This window comes from Triturus cristatus, chromosome 4_1 (genome assembly GCF_964204655.1).
Source record: "Triturus cristatus chromosome 4_1, aTriCri1.1, whole genome shotgun sequence".
Classification (NCBI taxonomy): domain Eukaryota; kingdom Metazoa; phylum Chordata; class Amphibia; order Caudata; family Salamandridae; genus Triturus; species Triturus cristatus.
Window position 1 is genome coordinate 524,024,957 of NC_140585.1, and position 23,706 is coordinate 524,048,662.

Below are 23,706 nucleotides of genomic sequence, written 5' to 3' on the forward strand. Positions count from 1 at the left end.
ACAGAACTTCTTTCATTCAGACTCCTAGTTTAACTCACCTGATTTTTCCTGTAGTCTTGCTGAGAGTGCCTGAGAACCCGGTAGCATAACCTCAGGACATACTTGTACGGGGCATATCTTTGATCTCCCAGGTCTTCAAGTCGAAGCATTGGACCTTCTCCCGCTTTGTCCTTAAAAGGTGCCAGGAGAATCCCAAATATCTGCAAAGAGTCAACACATGTGACATGAGACTGCTGAACATAAGAGCACAATACTTTTCTGTTGTGGCAAACTGCACCCTGTTGTTATACTGCACTCTTCAGAGCTGTGTACTTCTATTATTCAATGAATAGTGAGTACCGGACTCAGAGTGAGTGGAATGGAGAGTTGCCGTATATGACCACAACTTATACCTAAAGACGGGCTCATTGCCCTCTCAAAAGCATACACACGTAATAACAAATTTTGTTGAGGGGGCTTACAAAATTAAACTACAAATATGTTATTACCCATCTGGAAAATAAACCTATATAAGAGGCATAAACATGCTCATGTGTGTAACAGATCTTTCCGATGAGAGATACCCTGTATTTACCACGAACATACAAGAAGGAGTAAAGCCTGGGCATGTCATTACGTGCATGATCACACAGCGACTGTGGAATTAACTGTTTTATACGATAGTGTGCTCTGCTCCTCTACTTTGGAAAAATTAAGCCTCTCTTGAACATCCACCGAGAGGCATTGGACAGCTCATCAGTACACAGACATTTATCACTACATCAACAACCAACATACAGCTGCAATCTTAATAAAGACACATCATTTATGCAATATAATACACAAAAGGTAAAGAGATTGGCCTGAAACAACATAATATCTCATGGTGCTGGACAGACATACACTACAGAAAAACAGGACCAGTTAAACAGTCTATTAATGATAGTTTTGAGGAAACAGGATACCTGAGGACCCTGTCATCTCTTGTAATTGTAGGTGCTTGATCAAAAGTCCCAGACTTGACATGTACCATCAAAAATTATATGTGGCATCTCTCGGGAGGGTGACCAATGGGTGAAGGGTCAAGTGCTCAGTTTTGGCCAGCTGAAACAACAGTACGAACTTGCGGATACATAATTCTTTCGTTATCTCCAGATCCGTCATGCCTTAACCAGCACCATCAGTGGGGATTCCCCTCTCCCTGACTCCTCCCCACTGGAGGATAGGATACTGGACGGGCTCCTTCCTCAGAAGGCTATCTCCTTGATTTACAAAAAACTTGTCAATAACGCACCAGATCCCCTTCTCAAATTGCGTGATGGCCTCTTATTAGATTAGGAAGACTGGAGAGAGGCGGTGGCCTCCCCCAGAGAGGTGGCGATCTCTGCACGTCTCCGACTGATACAACTGAAAATTCTCCACAGGATCTACATCACAGGACCGCAGCTGGCCCGTATGGGGCGTGGTGACAACATGAATTATAGGCGCCACTGCGGACAGGTGGCCACGTTTATGCATATTCTCTGGGAACGTGAGCACATTCCGAGATATTGGAGAGGAATCCATAGTGTCATGAGTGAGGTCCTGCACAACCCCGTCAGCCCTGAGGTTAAAAGATGTCTGCTTAATGTGTGGGGGTCCACTGATTTGGTAGGAGCAGAGAAACTGTGGGTTACACTTGGTGCCGCAGTGGCCAAAAGGGACATTGCTCAATTATAGAGAGGACCAGCACCCCCAACTATCGCAGTGTGGAAGCGTAACCTGGATTGGTGTATGTTTCGGGAGAAGACTGTGTATGTGGCAAGGGGTTGCCCCCAGAAAAGGTCCAGAGTGTGGGCCAAGTGGAACTCGTATAGGGGGGATATCTGTGTCGCACCTACTGTTCCTCCTGATGATGACCCAATGTTTCCCTGAGTATTCTATCTGTTATAAGTTCTGGTTCCCGTAATTGCTCTGTAACATTAATGAACTGCCATATTCCACCATGTCTGACCTCCGACTAAATATGAGTTGCCGATTGTTTGTGTATTTTTTGTTAAAAAATCAATAAAAATATATTTTTTTTAAAAGAAATGATATATGATTACCAATAACTGTGGATGTCACTGTACCAATAAATATGGTACATTCCCTCTTTTGACCTCTACAGGCTGCATAGTTTTAGAGGGTAAAGGCCTTTATAGTTTCCTTCCCTACCTTCTTCACCTCTCCTGCTATACTATTTTTATACCACTCTATCTTTCTCCTGTCTCCTCCTCCTTCAATTTTGTCTGAGGTAGCTGTCTAGCCAGAGAAGCATACACATAGAAAACGGTGAGGAGGGACAAGGCATGGGAATCAAGGAAAACATATTCTGGGTTCACCTGAAGCAACGGGGAATGTCTTCTGAGCAGTGCCTGTTGTGAAGAGGCATTTATTTGCAATTATGCATATCCAACGAAATAGTGATATCATTTTAAGGTTAAGAGCATATGTCTTATTTTAATATTATGCACTAATCCACTAAACATCTACCAAGTCCCCTTACAGTGTGTTTCCCACAATGGGAAGAACAGGCCGGATAGACACTGATTTCTACATCAAATATTGCTGCTGCAAGACAAAACAGATCTAGATCCAAGAGCAAACGATTATGGCTCTATCAATGCTTACAGAGGCTTCCTTTTGGCAGTATTTGGCTAGTGAATGCTGGGCACTTCGACCTTTCGTTTTTTTTGCGAATTCCTGAAAGTATAACATATAATTCAACACTGCCTTTACATCAGAGCATCTTGAATTAGCTGAAAAAGCGTGATAAATGCATTGCTGTTCTGAACAAGGGGCCTACAAAACGTGTTACCAGTGGCCCCAAAAGTGTAGGATGGCACTGTGTAAATATACAGCATAAGTATTCCTGTGTTTGTGATCAATGCAGCCTAAGGATGCTAATTATTCGAAAGTCTCAAAGTAATATCGGCACACGAAGTTTCCCGTGGAACTTTACAGTTCTGCACGGTACCGTCTTAGCAAGTCACTTTTAATGGTCCAGTTTATTGCTATCAAAAACTGCTGCATTTTGTTCCCAGGTAGAAATATAGTTAATTTACATACTGACACAGAATTCAAGTTCATAATTCGAGTTGGCCAAATCATGAAGTTAGGTACCCTCTAATGCTGTAGCTAAAAAAGTATTTATAAATTATGGAAAGATGCCATGTTAGCCAAAGCTAAAATATGATGCTTTCTTAAAACAAAACAAATATGCACTCTTTCAGGCTCCTTCTCCTGCCTTCTGGCTGCCATACAACAGGAGAAGCTGTACCAGTAAGAGCTAGCTATGCCTCTGTGGGAGTTCAGTTGCTCATCTGTACCCGGCTCAGCCTGGGCTTTTAATTTCTTGTGCAGACACTGGCAAGAATGCACAGTTTGGCTGGCCAAGATGGCTGCAATGGCTGGTGTCCGCCTCAATCTGAATGGCCACCTGCGATCAACACACTCTTGTATTCTCATGCCAAACCATGCCCACCCCTCCTTCAATTTCAACTTGGATGTTGTGGGCTGCTGTAGGGAGCGCTGGCTTGTGGCACCTGCAACTGACCCCTTGTGTTTCGAACAGTTAATGCCTGGGTGCGAACAGTTAATGCCTGGGTGGCAAGAGCAGCTCTCAACCTTTTCCTGAATGTGTCTTCTTATGCCCTCCTCTGGTGCCACGAATTCTATGTAAACGCGTTTTATCTGTTGTGGACTACCTATAGAGCAGGGACGTCAGGACTGTCATCAAGGCCTGTTGACTGTTGTTGACTCTCCAAAGTCAGGCCTTACACCATCGTTTTCCCCTTTCCTTTCTTTGCATGGCAGTTATTAGGCTGTATTTTCATTTTGACGCATTTCATCATTACAAGTATTTGGTGTTTACTGGTGGTGGTTCTTTTCTACTGTCTTGCTATCTTGCTTTTTCTGTACCTTTATAATCTTTAAAGTGACATTTTATACAATCTCATTAATATAATGGCAAGTGCTTTAGATTAAAGCCAAATGGTACACTCAAAGTCAAAATCAATGAAACCTTACAGGGGAGAGCTAAGGAAAATATTTAAAAATGTTCATTGCAGATATATTCTCACCTGTGCCAATATATTTTGCTCTCTCATTAACTTTTGCCTCTCCCGGTCTGGTTTATTAACCACAACCTCCAACACATCCTGCCCATTGTTTGGGACACTGGCCATAAAGAAAATAAGTTCTTCTAACAGCTTGGTCACAAACCTAAAAGCAAACACTTTAATTATTACATATTTTGGTGAATTCGTACAAAGAGACCAAGGGCCCATATTTATTACATCAAGTTAAGTTTTAGAGATTCAAAAAGACTTGAAAGACAAACTATCAAATGATATATAGCAAAAGTGAAAAATCTGCGTTCTGCAAAATTGAGACGCCTAAGAGACACGTCTGGAAGGGGTTAGTGGATGCCAGGGGACTAGTTATAAAGGTCACTGAATGCAAGACAACATCTGGTGTAGTTATTAGATGCAATAGAACATTCAAGCTGTGGAGAGATTCCTACTGGTCTGTGTGTGCGCATGAAGGATAACCGCCTCTCACAAAAGTATTACATTTAGCTGGCATTCCGCCGCATAAAGAATCCTACTAAACACCAAGAGTGCAACGGAAGTGCTTGTGAACTGGCATCAAGTGAGGTGGTCCAATGGCTAGGAGGATCTAGAAGCCCCCCTGATGGCAATTCAGATCCTCGAGGTACCACATGAGCTGGGATCTGTACGCACCCAGGAGCCGCGAGTTTGCTTGACCAGATAGTTTTTCCCAAAGACTGAATGTGCAGCTTGAATGGGCTGAATAAACCGAGGGGCCAGAAAGCGAAGAAGGAGTTCTCTCTTTAAAGAAATCAGTCCTCCAAAGGTAGGCCCCGGAGGGATCTGATGATACAAAGGTTAACTCAAGGTGAGAGAGTAGTGATGGTAAAACACTTGTGGCAGTCCAATGTACAATGGTAATGAAATATCTCCGCGACAAGCAGAAGCCATCACAAGTAAAGATGGACAAGACACCCCACAAAGTACTTGAAAAAAGACTGGGCGTAGCATAAGAGAAGCATACCGCCTTTCATTTTGGGTGATGCTTCCATGTTCCAATTTCTTGACGGTTGACGCTAAAACTTTGTTGGCATCATTAGCAAAATCCAGATCTCTGACTTCTGAGAGAGGAACAGATACGATGGCGAATGCTTCTTTATCTTCTTTCGTCTGGCATGTGCCAATCTGCAAGAAATGCAAGAGGTTATATTTTTAAAAGCCATGAAAAGCGGATGGTTTTTACACTGGAAGAGCGCCATTCCAATCTCAACGGTCAGCGGCTCGTCTTGGGGTGATCACAGTAGGACAGCACTAGAAACCAAAATAAACCCATGGAAAAATGTTCTAACCAGCCCTGAACTGCAGGATACTTCTTCTAGAATGGGGCAATATGGGCATTGCCAGGCTGTGGCAGACCATCCTGTTCTGAAAACAGCCCCTGGCCTGCACCCTCCCAGAGTGGCAGGTAGACTAGACAGGCACCATAGTTACACAGGATGATAGACGCCACCAGGGTACCCATGCACTTGTGTTCAAAGACCTGACTGACCAGCGCTTCAACTAACGGCATCCCATTACAGTCAGTGCAATTATGATGAACTCATTGCCTCAGTGGGCAAATTGCACTGTTACACTGTATTGTGCACTTTCTCCATAGTTTGCATGTAGTGGGTATTGTTTGCATTTACCTCTGCCAATCCCAGCCCATCTTTAGTGCCTTATGCCCCCCTCCCTTCCAATTGCCCCTCACCACTTGCACCATCCTGTCACAATCAGCCTTCCCTTTCCTCCACCTGACCCTTCTTAGCCTCTCCTCTTTGGGAGTCCAGGAGAGGAGCAGAGACCTTAAGGACTTCCTGTGGTATTTTCCCTGTTTGGTCCTGTTAGGGCCATGAAGGGCCTAGGGCCAGAACACCTGCTCTTTCTCCCACTTTGCCCTTGCCATGAAAATCTCCAGTGCCGCTTCTTCCCATCTTCCCCATGCTATCCTCATGCTTCTGAAAGGGTCGCAGTTTGCTCCCTAGCAATCTCAACTCCTGGAAGTTGCATTGGAGGCTGGATTCCAGCAATTTCCAAGCCAAGCACCCTACTGCAGTCTCAATTTTAAGATGCTGACTGCTTCTAAAAAGAAACTGAAGGTAAGCAGGACTGCGGCTATTTGTTTAAAGCGAGTTTATAACTCGCATACATTATCCAACTCTTCAGATAGAGGGTAACTCACATCCAACACCGTATTCCCCATGCACTTCAAAAGACACCCGAAGCCCACAGCAGATCATGTGGCTTTGTGGCCTTGTATGGTGTATGAAGCGCAGTATACTTTCAACAATACAATATATCTAAACACAAGCAGGCAGGACTGAACGGTGGCAAGCATCGCAACACTTGTGGCTGCATGGGTGGGAGCATGTCTAAGAAAGCATCAACACAGAAAGTCTACCCCTTCCTATCAGTGCCAAGCGGTTTACCTTCAACATTACCGGCCTCTCCTCCTCTATGTCTATTGAGACACTGGTACTGGTCACCCATGTGTTGGTGCACAAGTGCCGCAACCGCACATAGGAGTTCCTGAAAAGAAAACCGGAATGAGCTATGTTAGGCTGAGGCTTCTTCACCACTTCAGTTGGATTTAATTTATTTATATACCCCAGATTCTATCTAGTTCCTTTCTGAGCACTGCTGCGTTTGCAGCAAACAGGTAGCTACCTGGGTACCAAGCAATCAGCCCTCTGAAGAGTTGTGGCATCCAGTTCAAAGAGAGAAGCAATGTCATTCCCATGGGGCACGGACACCAGGCTGTACATTATCTTCTCCTCGGCCAGGCGCTTCCTCTTCGAGGCAAGAAGGTCGCCTTCTCCCTGTAGATGAAAACGATTGGCTAATCAAAGACTCTGCTCACCTGTATTCAGCTGTTCTCATTATATTACAAAATACTGAAAAGGATAATTAACTTAGGGCAGCCATCGAAATTGTACAAGGATACCTGTTATATATAAAACTCTAGACATTGTCATGTTTGCATTCCTTCTACAGTTCTCAATGTTTGCCCAGGGCATTCCTCTTGGCCCAGGGCATTTTAGTTTTGCTTTGTGGACCTCTAGATTTTCCATTTATCTCTGCTTGGTTTGAATCCAGTGAACCAGGCCACAGCCTCTATATGCACATGGTTAATGGTATTTCTCACACAAGCGAGACAGGGATGTGTATATATTTAAATATGTAGCACATTATGTCTGGCTTGAAACGAGCTAACAACAATTTTTAGCTTCCCCAATTACGTGTAAGGACGCTTTGAATAGTGCTAAGGCCACGGTCCTAAATGGATTCACTAGAGACTTCTATAAAGCAATCCCAGCAAGTTAAACATATACACCTCAGTGTACATGTGACGTACGTCCCCTAAAAGGACAATCCCCCAGAAAGAGTACAGTATTATGAGTATTTGGCTCATACGGTGTGGATCTCCACCGCTCCTGCTGTTTCCAGAGAGCAGTCACCAAGACCAGTGGTAACTTTTTCACAAGTGTGGATTGCACCACCAATTCCAACAGTAATCCTACCACTACTTGTCACTAAACTTCCTTCTGCATGGGCTTATTTTCGGCATTTTGTGCAGTGGCGCTGATGCGTGGACCTTCTTGGGCCAGCCCGACTTTCTGTTTGGGGAAAAAAGCGTGAGGTTTGTAAACTATGTGAGGTCTGGTTATACCACCCGGGGCCGTTAGCATGAAACGTGCTTCATCTATTCTAAGCATGCTTCATATTCATATGGGTGTGATAAACGCCATTGGCCGGGCCGACCAGGCTGGTTCGGTTATCATTGACAGAACATGTGATTTATTAAGGGGGTATTCTTTGGCTATACGTACTGCCACACTCAGTGCTTTTGTTCATAAGGGGATTAGAGAACAGAGCAATGCATATTTTACATGGGATTCTCTGCTCCTCCTTCTTCTTTCCTTTTTAAATGTACTCAACTCTTTCGCCATAAGGCACCATAACCATTTATTGGGTGGCATCTTTTCTTATGGACTGACCTGTCGAACTTAGGTTTTAAGGTACACTACACAGGGCATTCACACGAGTACCGCTAAGGTGTGTCTGAGCAAGCGGCAATGTCAAGCGGTCGAACATTAGAGTACAACTAAGGCCATATACACTAGTGCAATTTTCTGATATGGTGGAATAAGGACAATGGATATTTGTATACATTATGTGAGGGGTTAGTACAGTTATTATTCCATGCTGCTGCACATTTTTCCGCTACTGGATTTAAAACCACTGGGGATGACCTTTAACCTACATCCAAGATCCTATTAGGAATTATTTGGCACAACACCATAGAAAGTGGCAGGGTCCCTATGCCTTTCCCCGTTCGGAAAGGACATTATTTCAATTTTAAATGTTTCTAACTGCATTCCTTTTTCCTAAACATTTTCAAGTCCTCCTTATTTTTCGGGGGTAAATAGGATGAGGGCTTTTTTCCTCATTTTTCACTGCTCTACCTTGTAGGCATGGAGCCGAGCAATATCAAACTGACCCTGGATCCAGGAGGTAACCGTTCCAATGAAGGACACATACCGTACCTGAGACTCTTTTTTCTTTACCAAGACCAACAACCTTAGAAGACTACATTTACTTACTAAGGCATGTCGCCTTGGCGACACTCACTTTCGGGCACTCTTGCCACTCAAGACACTATTGGCCAAACTTTTTTACTTTACTCTGGATTACCTACACTTTAATGGTGTCCAAATTTCTTTGATCAGTATCAGTGCACTTTAACTCACCCTTTTACAAATATCCCTCTGTATTCACGGTTACTCATTCGTTTACTTCTCATTTTATGTTGTTGTGTCATCCATGTTTTACAACATTTCTTGTTGACTGGACATTTGTCAAGATTGTCCCTCTTTTTTATATGTGATTTCCTATGTATGATTTTTTAAATTTGAGTGTATTATATGGAAATGTTTACATGAAAGTTTTTACATGTGATTTGTGAAATGTGATTGTCTTTATGTACACTCCTGATATGCGAACATTTCTATGCTAGTTTTCTACGTAGATTTTGCGTCTGGAAATTTAAGTGTAAATATTGTGTGTTGTCATGTATCATTGTGCATCCGTGGTTATTTTTGTTGTACTATACACTATATGTTTTTTATGTTCTACAGCCCTGAGGAAGTCCACGGAAGTTGGACTTAACGCGTTGGCTGTTTGGTTGTTTTTTGTTGGAAAAGAAGAATAAGGAAAGTTTTGTGACACAAACAGTGGATGGACGAAATTACTTTTGGAATTGGTGGTGCAATCCACACTTGTGGGAGACTTCTATATAGCCTATACATATCTTCTAGCCCGCACCTATTGGAATTCTACACAGAGTCAATTCAACATGGTTCCTTCCCACCCACGATGCAGGAAATTGTCATCACACTATTACTTAAACCTAATAAAACCCCCAATCTCTTTTCTTCTTATCATCCACTTTCTCTCATAAATAATGATGACAAAATATTGGCTAAACTGTTAGCCACTTGTCTTTCTTTGTTGATCGATAGCATCATTTCTCCAATCCAATCAGGTTATACACCGCACCACTCCACCTCCATTAATTTGCGTATCCTCTTTGCCACGATCAATCAAATTTCCCCTAAAGTACATTATAGAATGGCTGTCGCTACTCCTTCCTCAGTCAAACACAGGACTCAGACTACCTCCATTCCACAGAGATCAGCTGAGAAGTACCCCAGTGCTACTCACTGAGCCCCACCCTCCTCAACATCTACATGGCCCTCTAATGGCCGTCGTCAGGAACTATGGACTCAACATCATCTTCTACACCGACGACACACAACTGATGCTCTTCCTCACCAACGAACCCACAGCTGCCCAATCAACTTCCACAGTAGAATGAAGGCCGTTGCCACTTGGACGAAAACAGTTGCCTTAAACTCAACTCGGGCAAGAACAAAGTCCTCCTCCTAGGACCCACCCAGTCAGCATGGGACGACTCCTGGTGGCCCTGCACATTGGGAACCCCGCCCAATCCCACAGACAACGCACAAAACCTCGACATCATACTGAACGCCCCTCTCACAATGACCCGTCAGATGAACGCATCTTCTCATCTTGCTTCCACACGCTTTGCCTGCTTTGAAAGACATTCAGATGAATCCCCACTGAATCCAGAAAAATGGTCACCCACACACTCATCAGCAGCAAACTTGACTACGGCAATGTACTTTACACTGGCTTCACCCAGAAACTCCTCCGGAAACTACAGAACGTTCAACATGCCGCAGCCAGACTGGTCCTTGACTTCTCCCACCATAGCCCAATCACTGAACTCCTCCGAGAACTTCACTGCTCCCAGTCAACAAGATATACAATTTCAAGCTCCTCACACACCCCTGGAAAAAGCCCTCCACCCAGCTGGCCCTGGCTACCATCCCTCTGATCCACAGGACTCAAACCAGAGGAGGATCCTTCTCCGACCTTGCTGCCAAGACCTGGAACACCCTACCTCTCCACCTCAGATAAATAATACTTTTACTTAAATAAATGTCTAAGACCTGATGAGAGTCATCATGCCACAAAATTTAAAGAGTTTATGTATTAATGCCAAACTCCCTGAAAAAAGATTTTAAGTATCTAAACCTATTAAAATGTCATACATTGTTTACTATATTAAACTTCATGGGCTAAAAATGATTTAGAGATAAAACATCTCTATTCATATACGTGGAGAGACTCCAATTAACATATGCAGATAGCCATTTAGGGCCACTTGTTCTCTCCCAAGTTGCAGGACGATGGGATTCTAAGGACGACACTTCGCAAAACTGAAGGACCTTATCATGGCTCCTTAAGCAGTATCCACGGGATATTCGAAGAACAGCAGAGCAGACTAAGCTTGCTGGTGACTGTACTTTCTTTTATTTGGCTCGAACGACAAGAGACATTCATTACTTCTGGATCTAAAAAAACGGTGTTTCTAAAATTCTTAGGTGCATTTTTTGCCAAACTGTATAATACCACATCTGGCTCATGGGATCTGTATACTCAACAGAACTTTGGAGGTTGTAGACGGCCCCATCACAGCATAATATGCTTTACTACAGACTTGAAGACAAATAAAGCCACGATTCTTGCAATCACAGGAGCCAGTGAGTTTTGGACTCATCAAATTACTCCCTGGGGACCTCGGAGATACATAGGGGATCGGGCCTACCATAGCCATTGCCAACATTTATGCGAACATCATATCTGAAGCCTTGAGGAAGTCACGGTGGTGACGAAACGCGCGTTGGCTGTTTCAGAGAGAACACTCTACGTGTCAAAACTTAGCAATCATAAGAACTGCAAGACTTGGGACATACATGTTAACGAGGGATATATTCTTCTCTGTCTGATGTTCTGTTCAAGTTTTGATGTAATATGCTAAGATGAAATGCTTTGTGCTTAAAAACCATTAAACCAAATTCACAGCATATGCTTGTTGGTCTTGTGAAATTCCCCATGTGAATTGGTTCTTCTCTCTATGACTTGGTACTTGTAGTGCGTATGATTAATTTCTAACGAATGTGTATTGTGCATAAATTAGTTGAGTGCCGGGGTCTTCCCCTTTTGCTAAAGGCATCTTATTCAACAGGGAGATACTCGTGGGTTGAGATTTCCTCGGCTGAGCTTAGGCATGGCACAAGAGTATGGCTTTACGTTAACACCTTTCTGCATGCCATCTGGGACTCTTTTCAGGACAACCCTCTTTATTGTTGTATCACAGGTGAAAAATGTAGTGTTGTTTGGATTAGTAAATGTGAGTTGAGAGGGTGCTGACCCAGTGGAACTCTGACCTATCAAGTGAGGGAATCACTAGTCTGAATTTTTATGAAGGTGTGCAGTAAGATCGCCAGGACCAGATGAGGTTGTAATAGAGATGGGATTGTGTCAGACTGTATGAAAAATGTGTAAGGAAGGGACAGCCAGAGATTGGTTTAATGGGTATGCTTCAATGATATGCTGACCAGTCCAAATTAAACGCACATGCTGGACCACTGCTTCCCATTTCAATTTGGAGAGAAAACACCTGCTGTGGCTGCGGAAAGAATACAGGATGAGTTACAGAAATCTCCATCATAATTAGTGTCAGTAAGGACTTCTGTTAGAGCCAGCTTTTAAGCTAATGCTCCAGAATACTGGCGCCTTGGTTTGCCGTTGCAAATAGGAAATCTTCTTTTAAATATGGATGCAGCATTTCAAGATGGCAGAAGCTAAAGGTGCTAGAACAGAGGGAGATGGCTGTTCAGCTCAGGTGTTCACAGTAAAGTGGTAAGCTACTGAAAATATTTATAGAACTCTTCCCTAACTTGTGGTGGCCCCTTTCTCACTAGCCTGAAGTGGTGAGAGTTTACATGAACCATTTCTTAAGAAACCAGAAAGGTAATACTGAAAACTGCTTTTATGTTGATTCCTTATGTTTGCAGGACTTTTGTAGGAATAACAATATATGCTTGTTAATTTTCTTGGCAAGCCACCCAAGAAGGTCACAGTTTCCATAGATAGAAAGACATCTTTGCATTGCACTGAGAATTTTTATCTTCACTTATGTATCTTATGATGTCACACCACCAGATAAAACCTTCTGTCTACAGTGAACCCGTCCCTGCAGATCATTACATATATTGTAAACAGTCCTGAAATTTAGTCTGATGCTTTCTGGATGTCTTAGTCATGTTTTGATTCCATTGAACTAATAAGATTAACACACCTGAAATCAGTGACTTTAAGTGAAAAGCTCAGGATTGGAGGGATGGCCCGTAACAATTTAGCATACAGGGGTCATCTGACTTCTGTCTGTATTCACTGGATCAAATCAAGTTCCATAAAAGTCCCTTGGTAATAACAGTGATTTCCCTAAGCACCAAAAGCTATCCAGCAGATTCGCAATTCTTTATCTTATGTTCCCGGAGTCCTGTTTAATTCTGACAAATAGACTCAATTTTCTTTTTTAATTTCTGCTAATTTCATTGATTTCTACTTAAATTTGTCATTGTTTCCAATACAATAGTGAGATGTTCTTTCTCTGTAACCTCCTGAGAAATATTCTCTATTTGAGTGACATTTGGAAAAATGTATTTTTAATTTAATTTTGGGTAGAACTTTATTTCCTTATTTCTACTGTTTGGTTGATTTTTTTTACTGGCGGTTTAACCTTCTTTACCTTCCCCTCTGGTCAAGCCCCCAAAGACAAGCCATTAATACCCTAGGGAAAACATTTATTATCATTGTATGTCTACTTATTTGGAAGTATGAAATTCGGTCACAGCTCAGATGATAAGCGTTCGCTTCATATCCTACTCTCCCCTCTTAACCACACACATACATAACATAAAAACAGCTCAATAATACGTTCATCAAATTGATCATGCAGTGAGAATTTAACACAATGTTGTTTATTTATTTGGAATTTATGTTCAAAAATCTGGAATTGCAATTTCAAAAATCTGGAATTGCAATTTCCAAATTGCGATTATTACCAAATCAAAATTAGGACATCGCACTTCCAAATGTATAAAAAATTAAAAACATTAAATAGTGATTTTTATTGTAGTGCAAATTGACCTACCCCATGAATGTTAATGAGATTGGTTGCAGTTTGCGATTCATTCGGAATGACATGACAGCCATCACAGGGATGGTGGCCTGCGGAAGTCAGCAGACCACCATGTTTGTGATTGCTTTTTAATAAAGCTTTTTTTTTTTAAATGCAGCCCGGTTTCCTTAATGGAAAACAGGATGCTTTTAAAAAACAGAAAATGAAACTCATTTTTGAGAGTTGGCAGTGGCCTGTGAGACCACTTCCTGCCCTTAAATGTATTTTAGTTTAAATCCCCATTTACGAATGGTTACTATTACTGTTTAGTAGTTGGGTAGTAAGTAAAAAATTAATGTTTGGCGACCGAACATTAATACATACCAGTGCTATTCAGTAGTTGGAAGAGACACCCTAAAAAGGGCCTTTTCAAATACCGAATCTGTATGTATTCACAATTCCAAATCGCAATTCAGTAAAGAGTTACCGAATCGCAATTTGGGATTCATACATACTAAACAGGCAGTGTCAGCTCGAACAATAAAATAGGACAGCGTATTTTCTCCAGGTTACTGCCATTAACATAAGAGAAGGACAACGTACTGCCACTATACTTCAAGCCATCTTAGTACAGAAAACAAATTGTAATTTAAATAAAGTTTTTTTTTATTTCAATCCCAATCATATTGTTGCGTGTTCATATTTCATATTATTATTTAGCCCTGAATGAGCTGTGCATTGTTTGACGAATTACAAATATATACAAATATTTACATTTACATATCTGTCTCAGTGACAGTTCATCATATTTTGCGACTGATGCCCTGTGCCATGTTAATTTTAATGATGACATTTCATTGTAATCAAAATTAGAATATATTTCGAAAGGTTCCTAAATTCATTTTTTGAAAGTGAATATATACACAAGATAAACAACTTAAAGACGGAAAATAATAAAAGTTGAGACCTGAAATTAGGCAGGCAATTCTGCATAACGCTACATAATTGAGCCCTGAATGGGCAACAGTACCCTGCATATTTCTGCATAATTAAGCCCTAAATGGGCAACAATACTATCTGGGTAATTGAGGTTCATTGTCTAAAGTCTATTTATATCGGGACTGGGAGTCTACATCTCAAGAGCTTTAATCACCAAAACATTACTACATATCAACTCAATTTGACCTTCTATACCATCAAATACAACAAATATAACAAATTCAATCAGTTAACTGGTTCATTGTAAACCATCACCTAGCAGTGTGTGACTCGATCCTGTGAAATTTAACTCTCACAGGCGGATATATATATATATATATATATATATATATATATATATATATATATATATATATATATATATATATATATATATATATATATATATATATATATATATATATAAATTTTTTTTTTTTTTTATATTAGAAAGCTGAAATTCCAAAAAATATACCTGCTGCATCCAAACACTGGAGGTCTGACAACAACAGAAGACATAGGAATCAACGAGTCAGATGCCCTGACAGGCCATGATTTGGAAACTCTCCTGACAATGAAGCAATTAGGTTCCTCACCAACAGACACACAATCTGGGGAACAACTGACCAATGAATGTTTGGCAGAAACTGGAATAAACCAAGCTGGTGGACACAGTAACCTCAAAATGAAGTCTCGAGCAATTCCGAAAACACCGTTCGACGCCATCGATGTCTTCAGTGAGGCAGTAATTTTGGATTTAAAAACCTTGGCCAATCATAAGGATTTTAATGAACGTCGCTATAACATTCCTAGGAAACACTGGGAGGCCTTAAAATCTTTAGAGAAAGACCAAACCATTGAAATCAAACCTTCGGATAAAGGTGGAAACATGGTGGTTTTTAATAAAGAGCAGTACCAGGGTGAAGCGATGCGGCAACTTAATGACAAAGACTGCTATTTGCCAATATCCAGAACAATCTATCTTGAAAGCATCGATACATATCACAATCTGTTGCAAACCTGGAAAACGGATGGCCTGTTAAACCAAGACGAATTCCTATTCTTGAGATGTGAAACACCTTTGATTCCAACTTTTTACCATCTTCCCAAGGTGCATAAAAGTGTAACCAATCCCCCCGGCAGACCTATAGTGGCGTCCATCAACAGTCTATTGGAAAATACATCTATCTATATAGACTTATTTTTGGCTCCACTAGTTAAAGACTTGGCCTCCTATATCAAGGACACACAAGACTTTTTAAGACTCATTGAAGATACTGCCTGGGAAGCTGACATGCTACTTATAACTTTGGACATCACAAGTCTATATACCTGCATCGATCATGAGAATGGCATAACTGCCATAGATTGGTTTCTGAACAAAAGACCCATTAAGTATTACCAACACAATAAGATGCTGATACAAATGATTACTTTTTGCCTCACAAACAACATTTTTACCTTTGCAGGAAAACTGTACCGACAATTGCGGGGGACTGCGATGAGAACGTGCTTCGCCCCCAGCTACGCGAATCTTTTCGTGGGCTGGTGGGAGAAGCACGTTGCCTGGGGCGAGGCTAATGAATGCTGGGTGGAAAAGATCGCTCTTTGGGCCCGATACATAGACGATCTTTTTATAATTTGGCGTGGCAGCCGCACCTCGGCTGAGGAATTTGTGGCTTCCCTAAACATAAATGACTTAACTTAAGATTCACAGGGGAAATCAGTGACAAATCAGTTACATATTTGGATCTTGAGATTTATGTAGACAATGGCACACTTTCTACTAAAGTCTTTAGGAAGCCCACAGCAGGTAACACGGTCCTGCATGCTGACAGCCACCACCCACGCAGTACCATAAAAAACATACCATTTGGGGAATTCATACGCCTCAAAAGAAACTGCTCCAAAGCACAAGACTATGCTCAGGTTAAAACAGAAGCCACCAAGAGATTCAGGGAAAGAGGTTACAGGATCACAGACCTTTCCATAGCTGAAACCAAAATCAAAGACATAAATAGAAAAGATCTATTAATTACTAAGAAAGCTACTGAATCAGATGAAGGTCAGGTTAGGATGATAACCAACTTCAATGAGAAGTCCAGCCAGGTAATGCAGATCTTCAAGAAAAACTGGCACATTTTACAAACAGACAACATCCTCAAAAAAAAGTTGCCGGCACGCCCAGTAATAACTTACAAGCGTAGCCTATCAATAGGTGACTACCTTGTCCATAGTCACTTTGATCCAGTCCCCAAAGTCAAAAACAGGATAGGCCTTGCGGGATTTTATCCCTGCAACCACTGCAAAGCCTGTAAATTTAGTGAGAAAACAACCACATATTCAGGCAGACCCAATGACCCTAGACCCATACGCAAGATGAAACTTTTCCTCAACTGCAACTCAGACTACCCTGTCTATTGCCTCACTTGTCCATGTGCCAAAAGGTATATAGGGAGCACCATACACCCTACAAAAAAACGTATTTTGGAACACATGCGGGCAATTACTAATAAAGACCCAGCATATCCGGTTGCCCGACACTTTGAACAATACCATCAAAGCAACCGTGACCTACTAAAATTTTATTGTCTCGATCAAGTTGGCAAGTCGGAGAGAGGTGGTGATAGAGTACGAAAACTTCGTATTCTAGAGTCAACCTACATAATAGATCTCCAGACTAAGACCCCTATAGGGCTTAACAATGACGAGGAGTTATGGGTTCACTTATGAGGTAGAAGATATATACAAATTCCAAGGGTATCTCTTTAAATACATCTTAGATACCCTTCCGTTTTGGGTCTGCCGCTCCAACACTGAATTCCAAAACAAAGAACTGAAATCTGTTTTTTTATTTTCTGTTTTATGTCCCTACATATGTAAGTACTCTCTCTCAGTAGTTGGCTTTATGCCCATTCAGGGCTTTATCATCACATATAGGCAGATGACCGGGCAATATGGATGAGATGCCTGAATAGGGGGGGCCTACTGGCAACATGAAATCTAGATGAATTATGTTCATGAACTGAGTGTAATCATACTGTTATTTGCTTGCCTCCTCGCCCCCTTGACACTTATGTAAAGCAATATCTAAGGTGCTCAGACATATTTAATACTTATCGTAGTCTTTATACAACCACAGACATTAACTTAGAATATTGCTAATTTGCATTCACGTGTCTCTCTCCTTAAACTCTCTGACATAGAAACACTAAAAGAGTCATTTGCCATACCACCCTGTCGTCCAACTTTTAATTTTAACCTGTATATATACTGTTTGCATGAATGTAAGGCACTTTACTTGGTTATATTTGTCGTTATAAGATGGCCGCCATGAATTTACGAACAATGTTGCTGCTAGTCCATCTTCTATGCTAATATATTTTTTGTCATGTGACATGCGATTCAAGTTTAAATGTGCCGTTTGTATGCAATGGAAACTGACATTGAAAAAGCCATTGAAAAAGCCAGTCGGCGAAACGCGTCTGTCAGCGTTTCGGGGGAACAACGGGGGGGGAACTTGCTGAATAAAGCATTTATGCTTTAAGAAACACTGTCCCTGGATTTTGCTTCGAGTGCTCTTCGCTTTACACGTTTTACGTGTTGGTTGTTTCATATATATATTTTTGCTTTTCGTCAAAATTGGAATAAATCCTTTTTGTGCACCCCAGCATATGTCGGCCTCTTTCTTCGTGTGGAGTGAGGATTGGACTGTATGTTTAAACCAGGAGCAGGCACTGGTCACCGGCATGCCCTCTCGGTCTGGAGCTACGCGCACGCCAGCACCTTTTGGACTTTGTATTTAGTACAGCGCGTCGCCCCCCTGTGCGGATACAACAGCACTGTGTTCTGCATTGGGAGAGAGGATGCAGCATTGGCTGCAGGGGACACAAAATCAGGTTTCCTTTTCTACATCTTTAACTTGGTTCCGAGATGCTGAGGGTTAACGTGACCTGAAAGCCAACAACGTTGGGACACCACTTGGTGTTTGGAAGTCCCTCACTCTTACGGACTCCCGCATTAGACTACGTTGACCAGCATGCACCCGGACTCAGAGAAGCATGAGAAGCAACATCCCCTTTTTTCAACAGAGGCGGGGCTGGAACATTCAGCCAATGAGAGGCGTCACAGGACATCAAATGATCCGCAGGTGAGACGCTCTGTTTAGAAACCGGCACTGATGAAAGCTTACCGGCTGAAACGCGGCTGCCAAGCGTTTCTGAACATTTGCAGCTCTTTTTGCTTTTCGTCAAAATTGGAATAAATCCTTTTTGTGCACCCCAGCATATGTCGGCCTCTTTCTTCGTGTGGAGTGAGGATTGGACTGTATGTTTAAACCAGGAGCAGGCACTGGTCACCGGCATGCCCTCTCGGTCTGGAGCTACGCGCACGCCAGCACCTTTTGGACTTTGTATTTAGTACAGCGCGTCGCCCCCCTGTGCGGATACAACAGCACTGTGTTCTGCATTGGGAGAGAGGATGCAGCATTGGCTGCAGGGGACACAAAATCAGGTTTCCTTTTCTACATCTTTAACTTGGTTCCGAGATGCTGAGGGTTAACGTGACCTGAAAGCCAACAACGTTGGGACACCACTTGGTGTTTGGAAGTCCCTCACTCTTACGGACTCCCGCATTAGACTACGTTGACCAGCATGCACCCGGACTCAGAGAAGCATGAGAAGCAACATCCCCTTTTTTCAACAGAGGCGGGGCTGGAACATTTAGCCAATGAGAGGCGTCACAGGACATCAAATGATCCGCAGGTGAGACGCTCTGTTTAGAAACCGGCACTGATGAAAGCTTACCGGCTGAAACGCGTCTGCCAAGCGTTTCTGAACATTTGCAGCTCTTTTTGCTTTTCGTCAAAATTGGAATAAATCCTTTTTGTGCACCCCAGCATATGTCGGCCTCTTTCTTCGTGTGGAGTGAGGATTGGACTGTATATATATATATATATATATATATATATATATATATATATATATATATATATATTTCTGAAAGATAACTTCCGCTCAGCGAAAATATATATATATATATATATATATATATATATATATATATATATATATATATATATATATATATATCAAAGAAAACGCGCTTTATTCAAAAACGCGACACGGGCCACACCAACAGTGTCAGATAAAATTCAGGCATGACGCGTTTCGAGTCCCACGACTCTTAATCATATGCCGCTTGCTGTAGTCTCAGTGGGTTCGTTTGGATTTCAAATATAAACGTAGCTTAAAAAACATTGAGAAAGAACAACAGCCAATACTTCCAGTTCTTAAAGGGGCAGTAATGTTACCAGTTTTTTTGATTGTTTGTAATCATCACCGTTATTTAGAAGAGCAGCGAAAAACAGTACAACTATTAATAAGGTTACAATTTAACCCCCAAGTGGTATACACATCAATATTTCTTGTTATTTTTCGTTGCATAGTTTCATTCGTTTTTTGCTCGTGATTCTATATATATATATATATATATATATTTTACAAAATTTAATATTAAACTTCATAAAAAACATTTTAAATTAAGATTGTAATCATTTAAATACTACACCTTTCATCATACTTTACTACATATTAAATAAATATATTAGTGAAGGGAGGATTTTTGTATTATTGTTTTAAAATTATTGATTTTGATGAGTTATTGTGCTGTAACATTTTATTTTATTAATTCTAGCTTGATATTAAATATTTGAAATTAATTTACATTTATATCATACTTTTAAAAATAAAATAATCATTTTCTCTATACTTTCCCATAGGGCGAAATGTTCACTTAAGTGCACAAACTTACTACTAGTAACTCTTCACTCAGTAAGCCTGTATTTGGAGGCTCTGCCTCCTGGTTTGAGGGGTTGGAAGCATGCAAGTACACGCCCTTGTGTAAACCAACTCTTGGAAAAGGTCAATATCAAAAGAGTTACACCTAGATGCAGTAGGAAATGTACATCTTTAAGTGTAGACTGACATTATGCACAGATGGCTTTATTACAACCTAGTAACCCATCACTTAGAGCAGCATTCAATGGCATAGCCACAATTTATAAAGCACTGTTATTCCCAAAAACCCAAGGATCCATATTTTATATTATACTGTTTTGTATAGTGGACTAATCACCAAGAGGGTATCCAGGCGCTTGGGAGGTGTACAGGTTTGTGGTCCCTATGGTGCTTATACGAACTAGAGAAGTGAGGAGGCTCTGATGTATTGAGGGAGGCCATTCCATGTTTTCAGTATAATGTAGGAGAACGAGCAACCTCCAGTTTTGCTTCTGTGAATGCGGGCAATGTGTGAGAGTGAGGCAAAGCATGGGTGTCTGGTGGTTTGGTGAAAGTGTATGCAGCTGTTAGAAATGGGGATCTCTAGTTGGCAATGGTTTGCACCTTTGTCCAAGTAGGGACCCTACTTCCTAGTCAGGGTAAGGGGGATACACTTCTAAAATATCCCCTGCTCACCCCCTTGGTAGCTTGGCATGAACAGACAGGCTTATCTCAGAGGCAGTGTGTAAAGTATTTGTGCACACATACAGTAATACAGTGAAAGCACTAAAAATGGACACCACACCAGTTTAGAAAAATAAGTAATCTTTATCTAAACCAAACAAGACTCAAATTCCACAATACAGTAATAAAAATATGATTTTTAAAAGGTAGAAATAGTTCTGCTCAAAGAAAATGGTGAATGGGACACTGTCAACACAAATTACCTTTGATGCGTGAAAAATGCAAGCAAAAAGGGTCCCAGGGAAGGTGATGCATCGGTTCCTTACACACAGGAAAGGTGATGCTTCGGTTCCTTGCTCCGGGGGAGGTGATGTGTCGGTTTCTTACAGCTGCGCAGGGGAGGTGATGCATTAGTTCTTTACCGGAGAGGAGGTGATGCGTTGGTTCTTAATGTGTGGGGAGGTGATGCATTGGTTTCTTACTGCATCCCCCAGCGCTGCGACAGACCTGGCGCCTCGATGCAATGCGTGACGATCCAGGACGAAGTGATGCACAAAGATCCGTGATGCGCTGCAACGATTCCAGCTGAGTTCCCTCAATGAGTAGGTTGTTACACAGCAGGGACTGCGTCAGAGTCGGCACAGTGAAATCAGATGTCGGAGATCGGTGCACAGGACTCGTACTACAGGCGCTGCGTCGATTCTTTGGCTGCAGCAATGCGTCAATATTTCTCTCTCAACGCTGTGATGCGTCAGAACCAGGTGATGTGTAGTTTTTAACAGTTCTTTACTCTTCTACAGTTCCCAGCCCCAGAAACAACTTCCAGAGAGACCACTGGCAGGGACCTCTTGGCAGGTCAAAACTCCCAGCAAAGGAGTTTAGGGGGAGCTGGGGGTAATGTCTGTGTTTCCCTTAGACTTAAGAACAGGAAGCAAGCTCTACGTCAAACCCTTGGAGAACACAGCAAAGTCCTTGTCCCTTTCCTTGGCAGAAACAGCCACTGTAGGCCAACCCCAGATAGCACACAGCAAAGGGGCAGTACTTCCCCTCAGTTTCTCCAGCTCCTTGGCAAAGGTTCCTCTTGAATTCCAGAAGAAATCTAAAAGTCTGGGGTCTCGGCCCCACTTTTTATAGCACAAAATCCTTTGTTCTCTGGTGGCAGAGAAGCTCTTTGCCCAGCCAAAACCAGTTCTGTCCTCTCTGGTGCAGCTTCCTGGCAGAGGTGGAGACATCATTGTCCAAAGCAGACCAGGCCCTTCAGGTGTGAAAGAAATCTCCTCCCCCTACTCTGAATGCAGCCCAGGTCTACTCAGCCCAGCCCTGACTCACCCTGGAAAGGCAGAACACACCTCACCCACTGCCCCCAAGTGGCTGTCTGAACAGTATGCACATCCCCAGCCCCTGTCACTCCATAGCCAGACAGTCAATACACACATCTAGCAGAGGACCATAGGATGGCTAAGCAAGAAAATGCCTACTTTCTAAAAGTGGCATTTCCAAACACAGAATGTAAAAATCATCTTTAGTAGAAGATGCATCTTTAAATTCGGAGTTCAGGCATATTAAACTTTACCTCCCTACCTTGTCCCAGTGGAAAGTTATATTTATAAGAGGTTATAAATACACTCCCATTCTATCCTATGGGATATAGATAGCCTTTCAATACTGTAAAACGAAATTCACTGTAGTTCACTACCAGGACCTGTTACACATATCAACATGTCCTACCTTTCACAGGCGCAGTACCCTGCCCACAGGGGTACCTTGGCCTACCTTAGGGGTGACTCACATGTAAAAAAAGGGATGGTTAGGGCCTGGCAAGTGGGTGCACTTGCCAGGACGACATGGCAGTACCAACCTGTGCACAGACACCACAGTGGCAGGTCTGAGTTACATTTACAAGCTGCTCATGTGGGTGGCACAATCAGTGCTGCAGGCCCACTAGCAGCATTTGATTTACAGGCCCTGGGCACACACAGTGCACTGTACTAGGGACTGAACAGCAAACGAAATAAGCCAATTATGGAAAGACCAATCCATGACAACAATTTACAGAGGGAGCACTTGCACTTTGGCAATGAACAGCAGGGGCAAAGTGCCACAAGCATTTAGATCAGCAAAAACAAAGCCCAACACGGTAAAAACACAGGCGGCAAAGGCAAAAATACAGGGGAAACCCATGGCAAGGATGTCGGGCTTATCATGTGTCCCCTCCAGCTGAAATGTGGGGAGATCTACCCAACCTCTTGGGAGTTCTCTTCACTAAGGCTGAAAAATCTGGACAGACCATCAGCATTGGCGTGTTCTGTACCAGGGCAGTGTTCCACTGTGAAGTCCATCCCTTGTAGGGAAATGGACCACCTCAACAACTTTGGGTTCTCACCCCTCATCTGCATCAACCATCTGCGGGGCCTGTGGTCAATCTGAACCCAAACAAGTAGTTTGTCAGCTTCTTCAGCACCCAGACCACAGCAAAAGCCTCACGCTCAATCGCACTCCACCTCTGTTCTTGTGGAAGTAACCTACTACTAATTAACGCTACAGGTTGGTCTAGGCCCTCCTTATTTCCATACCATGCTCTGAAGCATCTGTCTGCACAACAAATTACTTTGAGAAGTTG

General features: G+C 42.2%; 1 protein-coding gene across 4 annotated transcripts in view; it reads right to left on the minus strand.

Annotated features, from left to right (window-relative positions):
* ITPR2 (inositol 1,4,5-trisphosphate receptor type 2) overlaps positions 1–23,706 on the minus strand; it is a 1,506,646-nt gene that overhangs the window by 844,834 nt on the left and 638,106 nt on the right. For all 4 annotated transcript variants that reach the window (XM_085652787.1, XM_085652785.1, XM_085652786.1 and 1 more), the window contains exons 11-15: positions 6,759–6,910; positions 6,521–6,620; positions 5,077–5,237; positions 4,083–4,224; positions 39–200 (exon numbers count right to left, since the gene is read on the minus strand). In XM_085652787.1, the coding sequence (XP_085508913.1) occupies positions 39–200; positions 4,083–4,224; positions 5,077–5,237; positions 6,521–6,620; positions 6,759–6,910 (717 nt within the window). The remainder of the gene's footprint in view (positions 1–38; positions 201–4,082; positions 4,225–5,076; positions 5,238–6,520; positions 6,621–6,758; positions 6,911–23,706) is intronic.